This window comes from Diorhabda sublineata, chromosome 2 (genome assembly GCF_026230105.1).
Source record: "Diorhabda sublineata isolate icDioSubl1.1 chromosome 2, icDioSubl1.1, whole genome shotgun sequence".
Lineage (NCBI taxonomy): Eukaryota > Metazoa > Arthropoda > Insecta > Coleoptera > Chrysomelidae > Diorhabda > Diorhabda sublineata.
Window position 1 is genome coordinate 18,292,984 of NC_079475.1, and position 9,038 is coordinate 18,302,021.

At 31.5% G+C, this 9,038-nt stretch overlaps 1 protein-coding gene across 3 annotated transcripts in view; it reads left to right on the top strand.

The window, feature by feature from the left end:
* The window catches only part of LOC130453042 (LIM and senescent cell antigen-like-containing domain protein 1), a 33,980-nt gene extending 26,442 nt beyond the window's left edge, over positions 1-7,538 (top strand). For all 3 annotated transcript variants that reach the window (XM_056792632.1, XM_056792633.1, XM_056792631.1), the window contains one exon: positions 124-7,538. In XM_056792632.1, coding sequence (XP_056648610.1) covers positions 124-335 — 212 coding nt within the window. In that variant the 3' untranslated portion in view covers positions 336-7,538. The remainder of the gene's footprint in view (positions 1-123) is intronic.
* Positions 7,539-9,038: the final 1,500 nt, after the last annotated feature.

Consider the following 9,038-nt stretch of genomic DNA (forward strand, 5'->3'; position numbering starts at 1 on the left):
ATTTAATATTTAAAAAGATTTAGTCTTTGATTTTAGGGGTAGTATATGACAACTAAGTTTCAATGGAACTTATTAATAGTTTTTATGTTAAAATGTGTGTGTAATTCATATTTTTTATTTTAGTTTTTACCGCTATGAACAAAGCATGGTGTGTTCATCATTTCGCATGTTCAGTATGCGATCAAAAAATGAATCAGAAAACTAAATTCTACGAATACGATTTGAAGCCAGTTTGTAAGAGATGCTATGAAAAATTCCCCAATGAATTGCGCAAACGTTTGAGACGACAGCATGAAGCTACTCCAAAAAAACCAGGTACTCCGGTACCGCCTTGAAAATATCGATAATGTGGAAATTGATTGGATTTTGTTATTCCTATAGAATATACAAAAATTATGATTTTAATTAATTCACTACTAATTTTTTTTTATTTATATTATCAATGAATATTTGCTTTTTTATAATCGAATTTTTAAAATCTAACACTAAAATAAAATAAAAATGCTTTTACATGTATTTAAATTTAATAAATAATCATAATCGAAATTTTTTTGTAATAGGTGTAATATGTTTAAGGGGGGGAAGTACGTGTAAAAGGGCGTTTTTCCATAATTTCCATAACTATTAGATTAATTTATAAATATATTGATGAGTATTTTTTCATAATTTACCAAAATATAATTTAGAAAGTAGCAGGGATATCAGCATACACATCGAATATTGACATCCGACTTAGCAGTTGGTGTACACTATGGAAGCCAAAATTTCCATCCAAAAACAATCGCACAAAGAAATTACTTTTTTCATATGTGTATCTTCTATATAAACCTCAAATTAAATGAAATGCATTTTTTAGAGGGCTGTTCAAATAAATATTTTTTCACAATTTTTTCATATATTGTTTGATAGAAAAAAGGTAGTTAAAATAAAAATATCGCTTATGATTGAGGTTGGAATTTCTGGAACCGTTGATGATATTCATACTGAAAACACTGCTTACACCAACACTCACAATTACACTGTTTGACGCGGGTTTTGATAACAAAGTTATCGTCTTCAGAGACTGAAGTTATACTGTTAATCTTTAGTCTCCTAAGACCTTAACTTGGTTATCGAAACGAACGGCGTCAGACAGTGTAATTGTGAGTTTTGGTGTAGTGGTAGTGTAAACAGTGTGTTCAGTATGATTGAGGCTCATATACAGCACAATTGTGTAAGGAAATTATAAACCAAATTTCAAAATGATTGGTTTAAAACTTTTTAAGTTGGATTGTATACTATTTCGAAAAAACTTGTTTCAAGAAAAACGCGTTTAAAATGTGAATGTAAACTAATTGAAAGAACTTACCAATTAATTAGCTATAATTCCAACACTATATTCCAATTTTGGATACAAAGACATCATTTTAACTTTAAATTGATATTGCAAACGCATGCTATGAAGGTTGGTTGTGAAGTAATACTATATGATTGTTACAAGGACACCAATGCTTCTAATAATTTCTATACGAATAAAATATAAGAACGCGTTCCTTTTTCTTCTTAAAAATACTTACCTGATAGTATATGAATGACTATCTACTCGGTCGCTCCGTTCTGCAAGTCAGGCTATCGGACGCTATACCAAAGATCACTTACTAAATCGCTTATTACTTTTGAACGAATAAGAATTTTGACTTGAAATTTTAAATCTATATTTTTGAATAGTTTTACAAGCGATTGGTGTAAAAAAACCTCTACACGTATTTCCCCCCTAATCCAAATTGAAACTCTAAATGATCCAACTCATTTAACATCAACAAGTTATTGTAATTGAAAATATTTTGAAGAAAAGAAGATTTCAAATGTTCCTTTTTGTATTATAATAATCAAACTCTTCAAATATATGGAATGTGAATTTTTTAAACAATTTTAAAAACATGGTATTTAGGGAAAAAACTAAAGTAATTATTGAAACCTCTCATAAGAGGAAAACATTCATAATTACTTACTTTCTACCATTTCATTTATTTTAGAATGATATTTCTTAATTTTAAACAATGCTTAACTATAATAATAAAAAAATTATACCCAGAATTATTACAATGATGGCGATCTTCAGTGCAGTGGCTTTCTACGCAGAACATATATAAAAACATATGACGAATGCCTATACAATAACAACTAAATTGGAATTTCTGGAATTGGCGATATTCATACTGAATACACTATTATAATATAACCAAGCTATCATCTTTAGAGACTGAAGGTAAACTAAACTTTAATGACTTGACTATCCTGTTTTATATTATATTTTCCCACCAGTAAACCTTCTCCCGCGAAAATTAATTCCAGCGGGAAAAACTCCTTGGCGAGAATCTTCACATTCATTCCTTGACTACTAAACTATAGAGTGGGTTGTAAGGAATTGGCCATTTGTCCCTAAGCTACTCTTACATCTAGCAATTTCAATGCTTTCAAATGCATCCAACAATTTATTATTGGATAACTTTTTTAACAATTTTACATTATTAATATTTATGTCATAATTGTGACTTGCAGCGTCGGTAGTGGGCAATACCTGATTTTCCAGTCCATATTTCAAATGAGCTATGTGCTCTTTAAACCGGATAATAACGGATCTCTTAGTCTGCCCAATATACTTTCTGTCACAATCACCACAGCTAATTTCATATATACCACTCCCCTCCAAATTTGGTATTTTATCCATTGGATTGCACAATTATTGTTTTAATGTATTGTTGGATTTATAAACCAATTTAAAACCCACTCTGCTATATATTCCTTCCAATCCTTTTGTATAAAGAGTCTCTGAAGACGATAACTTGGTTATCGAAACGCGCGTCAGACAGTGTAATTGTGAGTGTTGGTGTAAACAGTGTATTGAGTATACAATCACAGAAGTTATATCAGAAAGTAGCTTAAATGTGGTATTTTTTTGTGCAAAAAGTATTTTTGCTATGTCTGTACTAGTTCTTTATGTATTTCATACTGCCTCGTATTATTCTTGTTTTTTGTAAATATTTCCATGCCAAATGTCAAACTTTTTCAATCTTAATCCAATTATTACAAATTTTTTCTTGTTAATGTATCAACTTGTTTATTAATTGATATTAGTACTTAATTGTAGTATAGTTGCGATCTAAAACCTACTGCTCTGCTTTTTTTAATTTAATTATAATCTGTCTCATGAATTTGAGACCGAAAGAATTGTGTAAAGTACAATCATTAAGTTTAGGTTTTGTTCTAATATTGAAAGAAAAGTGTTTAATAGAAAACTTTATTGGAATTTAGGTAACATTTAACAATTTGAATATATTTATTTTTTAAGTAATAATTTAAAGAGCAATATGTAAATATGTAATAACTATAAAGTATTTCTTCAAATTTAATGCTGTTGAAAATCCACCTTACTACCTTCTTCTTCTCTAGAACTCTTTATGTCCTTTTGTGAGTCTGAGTGTTGTGACCTTGATAACAACATGTACGTTTTGTGGGATGAATACATTTTTTTAAAATTTAATATTTTCAAACTAACACCTTTTCTTATTTCCATGTCAGGTATTGGTTTTACTAAATCTTTCTTTTTCTTTGTTGCCGACTTCAAACTGTATCTTGATTCATAATACCTACAGAAAAATTCCTCTGGAGACCTTGCCTAGATCTTCTTAGATTATTACCATTCTCCTTAAATCCTGCCGGTGCTCTGTACACAATAGATTTTGTTACTTCAAGATGAAGTGCTACTTTAGTTGAAAGCAAAATTTGCTCCACAATCTTATAAAACTGACCATTGATCAAAATAATGTCTCAGAGTATCGAAAAATTATTTTTTGGTCATGTTCCTCATTTGTTTACCAACAATTTTAACAAATATGCTTTATTTCTTTGACATGTTCTTTTCTCTAAAACTAAACCGTTCCAAAAAAGTAAAAAATATTTTATACATTAAATGTTTTTTATATATGTAAGCGTTTATGTGCCCCTCAATATAATAATTTTATAGTTTGAAACAATTAAGGTTTTGTACCATTAAAAATTAAAGCACATACATTAATGACGGGTATGCTCTCATCTAACTGTAACCTATTCTGATATGTTTCTAATGTCTCTTTACGAGGCCAGTAGGTGGGAAGATACCCACTGTAGCAGCTCCTAAGCAAGCTTGATGGGATCGAGGGCAGGCGATAAAAGAAACAATACTAAATATGGAATACTATGGAAGTACAAAACATCCTCGACAACTTTTACATGATGCGGTCGAGCATTATCGCTTAAGAAAAGGGAAGTTGATTCAATAGAAGTATGAAATAAACATTGTTAATCACTTGTACATAAATACACGCAGTCATGTTTTCATGGAACCTTAAAAATCCTGTATATTTAACCAAATATTTCTGCAAATAACGTCTACACCACCTCTGAACGGGTGAATTTCCCACATTGTTCTTCGATTTTGAGCAGTCTTTACACGAATACGCCTCGACTCGTCTGTAAACAATTCAGACTTCTAATCAATGTTGCTATTAATTTGTTTGTATTGTTTGGATAAAGTAGAACCAATAGCTAATATAAAATTTTGGAAAATGCAAAATAAATCTACTTCTCGTGAATTTAAAAACTTACCAATTTTGAAACACAAAAGGTAGTCATTTAAGCAAGTAAATATTCAATATACAGTACAGACGAATCATGAATGGAACAAATAAATTCAATTTTATAAACTTTTGTGGAGCAGATTATCAGGTCATACCACAACCATGTAGATATATGTGTAGATATTGTAGTGAGATCATGTGCCTTTTAAAACTCTTATTAAAAATGCTCTATAGATTTTTTTATATAATTAGTAACTAATTGAGTATAATATCGATAAAGCATTATTGAATAGTATTCTATATTATATTTTATATAATCATATTGTTTATCATGGCATATATTGAAAATTTACATAATTCTTTATTAATTCTTTTCTGGTCCTGTATATTTTGTATGTTATGACTTAGTATGTACCATTAGCACTACGCAAATATGAAGACTTCGCTAGTTTTGGTTATTGGTATTCCATTTTAATTAGTCAAGTAGATTTCCATTTATATATATAAAATATCACTTTTTGTAGAAAGTTGTTTAATTTATATTTGTTACATTATAGAAACTGAATTGATTCAAAAAGTTTTTAAAAATTAATTCGCTCCATTTTTCATAGTAAGGTAATACAGGCAAACATTGGCACATTTTTAATTAACTGTATACAATTGATTAAAAAATTATTATATATGCATTTTTTTATTGTGTAATGTAGGGTGGGGGGGGTTTCAAAAATTTTCCCTTCGTGTCGCACTCTAAGCCATCCCCATAGCTCTCTCAGGGCAGAGGAGCACGTTTATTGAGCTTTACTGCATAACGCCAAAGAGTCACATATTGTAAAGCTGGTAATAAGATCAGATTATGTCTGTCAAAGTAGGGAAAAGTACCCGAATATCGTATAGTTTTTTTGCCACTCAGTGGTTTTATGTTTACACTTTACACTCAGTCTCTAAAGATATACTTTCTTGATATGTGCTCCCAATAATGAATAGGGAAATAAGGTGCAAATATGGGCTAGAAACAATATTAAATGTTCCATTATAAATTTAATGATGGAACGTAATATTAAAAAGAACAGTATAAAAGTACAAAACAATTAAAACAAAAAAAAAAATAAACTGTAACAGATCAACACGAATCTTTTATTGGCGTATTAGATCATACAAAATTGTCTTTTCTTTGCATCTTATACAATGCTCTCCCCATGTATTATTTTTGTAAGGTTGACAGCAGTGACACATTCTTCATTCGCGTTGTCTTCATCATCTGTCGATACATAAGGGACATCCATGTCGTTCTAGTCAGATGAATCATATTTTAGAGGAGGTTTAGCTTTGACCCTTTTTCCTTGCTTGAATAATAGTTGCTTCATACAAGTTGTCTTCTTTTTAGATACATCAGAATTCTTCATAGACTCTTTCTTTGGAATATCTAACCCCTTAACCATATTTGCAGCCATATTTTCATTTCATTTTTCATCTTTTTCCATCGACTTCTTGATTTGGTTTTCCAAATTGTTTTATATGGCGAGCTAGTGATAACTGCGGCTTTTCCAGCAGGACGTCCACGCTTGGGATTGGACGATTTTCCTGGGAAGCTTTGTCAGAGGCTTGAGAATGAAAGGTGAAACAACTATCTTTGAAGAGTTGCCTTCTCCGTGTGTGACGGGCACATAAATGCCACGTCCATTGGCTGGAGTTTGTGCGATGTGTTGGGAGAGAGGCGGACAATGATAACTCCATTTTCTCTGGCCTTCAAAATTATATCAATATTCCTTAAATGAGTTTCATGACCATCTAAAACTAAAACAACGGATCCTTGGTTTGAAGTAGTCTATGAAATGCTGCAGCCAGTCAGTAAAAATATGGGTTTGAATTCATCCAGACTTGTGGCATCTTGCAATGGTTCCTGGCGATGTGCCATCCAAAAGTCAAGCTTCATATTTTGCATAGGAATAAATGGAGGAATAAATATTTCTGAAGTCTCATACCTGTGATTGGAGTCATGAGAGCCAATCATGCATAATAGGTTATGTCAATAGGCAGTTTGTTGTAGGAGATGGGAAATGCAGTTCAAGTTTCAAACCAAATTTTTATATTTTGTTGTATGAAGGGTAGAGGTAAGGAGAACCGTCTTGTATGGGGGATTAGTTGAAAAAGTGTCTAGCTGTAAACAGCAAATTAAATACGAAGACTAGCTAAAATAGCGCTAGTGTACTAAGTGGAAATGATATGAATTTAGGAGTTATGTATATATTTTATGTACAATTTTCAAATGAATTTGTATATTAGTAGTTTCTTTGAAATAGTTATGACTTTCAAAAAGGAATTTAATTTACTATTCTGTAATAGTTTATAGCGCTCGTTTAAAATTCTTCTACTTCCTACTATAGCGCCATCTTAATTTACTTCCTTTTAACAGACATTTTTCGATACACTCGTTGCATCAAACCTCCATATTTGTTTGTTAAATTTATGTCAATCTTATTCTCGTGTCAATGTTGGTCCGTGTGACCTTATATAGTAGATCATTTGAGGCTGCTATATCAGACAAGTGTTATTGCTGATTTCTGTCAACGTGTCTTACCATTCTACTTTTTACTAGTCTCAGGTAATTACAGCGGCATTTTTAGGAATATGTTTGACAATTTATAATGCTATTAAATTTGAAGATAATGCAAATTATTGATAACGTCACTAAATGTTTACATCCAAATTGTGAGTTGATACAAATAACCATTTATTACCCGTATCAAATCGTATGTTAGTCTAAAAAGTGCCTATGAATATGATTTTCAAAGCAGGTTTTTATAGAACTTATTCTGCTAATATTTGTTTTTATTTTTGAATGTCCTTGTTTAATCTGGAATTAATATATAATAATAATAATATAAAACCAATTTAACTTATTTTTATAGAATTTTGATTAATAAACAATTAATATTGCTGTACTTATTTTTATTTTTCGATTTTAACCGCAAGGTATTAAATGGCTGGCATGTTCCTGGAGATACGGAGACAAAAATCTATTGGTAATTTCCTGTATTTTTATTATTCAAATGACACCAACTGTAAGGTATCTTGTTATTGAGCACTAATTCGGGAAGATACATCAAAGTTAAACACGTTAACTTCTGTATAGAATTATTGGTAACTGCAAAATTGAAGTCCTGTTTCCTTCATCATTGGTGTGTCGCCTCAACCTCCAGCCCATAAGCAGAGAAATGAGATCTTAGATACAATGGCCAATTGGCGGTTTAAGTTGTGTGCAAAGGAGAAAACTGTATAAATATAAAATATAAAAAATACCGATTACGAATAGAGATCACTCACCTAAGATCTTTTCACGTCCTACTAACATATTTATTGGTTTAATGACAGACATTTTTGGCAGAAGAGTTGCAAGGGTTCTAATTGTTAAATATATATGAAAATGCAGGGTAAATCATTGATTTTTCGTGATTTCTGCCAACTGAACGAATCAGACATATTTGGTTCAAAATGGTCAAAAACAACAATGGCAGGACGTATCCTAGGATGTAACTGTTCCTTAGACTCCGAAAATTTTCAACCCGAGTCCGTGATTTTCAGATTCCTGGTTTTTTATGTTCCAGAAATTCACGGACTGAGGGTGAAAATTTCCCGCAAAACTTTCAAAGGTCCAAAAACATTTACACCTTAGGGGACGTCCTGCTAAGATGTTTTCTGATCTTTTTTGGCAAGAGGGGGGTTGCAAGGGTTCTAAGAGCTAAAATATTTATATGAAAATGCAAGCAAAATCATCGATTTTTTTGCGACTTTCTGATTCCTGTCAACTAAACCTATCCATATTTGATTCGAACTGATCTAAAAAATATTTGCAGGGCGTCTCCTAGGGTAAATGTTCCCCCTATTTTTGTCTGAAGGTACCCTGGGAGAAAATAATAGGTTTTGGGTCCAAGGATGGCATAAGAGGAGGGGCTTTGGCCAGTTTTTCTGAAACTTGACACAATGATAGTTTGAAGCAAGCTGATTGAAAGCCTTAATGAGCACGAAACCCCCCAACAAAACTACCCTTGAATTGTCCTATATATTCGTGTATTTTCAGAAGCATAGATATTTTTCTTTAAGGAAATATTGAATACTCAATCTCAATATATTTCTATTGTGCCCAGGTATAAAGAAAGTTCTGTTTATCCATGATATAAGGTGGTGGAGACACATATTTTCTGTCATAACATTCATTACCTTATGCACATTGAATATCCATTGAATCCAATCATATTGGGACATTGGGCGGACATCTACAGAAATAGCAAATAAGGTTTAACAGCAAAGATTAGAACCTAACCCACCTCATTTTCCCTACACCTCTTCTATTTTATCAAATGTTGAACTGGTAGCTCTGCTGGGAATTTTTGGGCGATTTTCCACTATCGAAAAAGAGAGGAAACTGGATTCCAAAAGGCA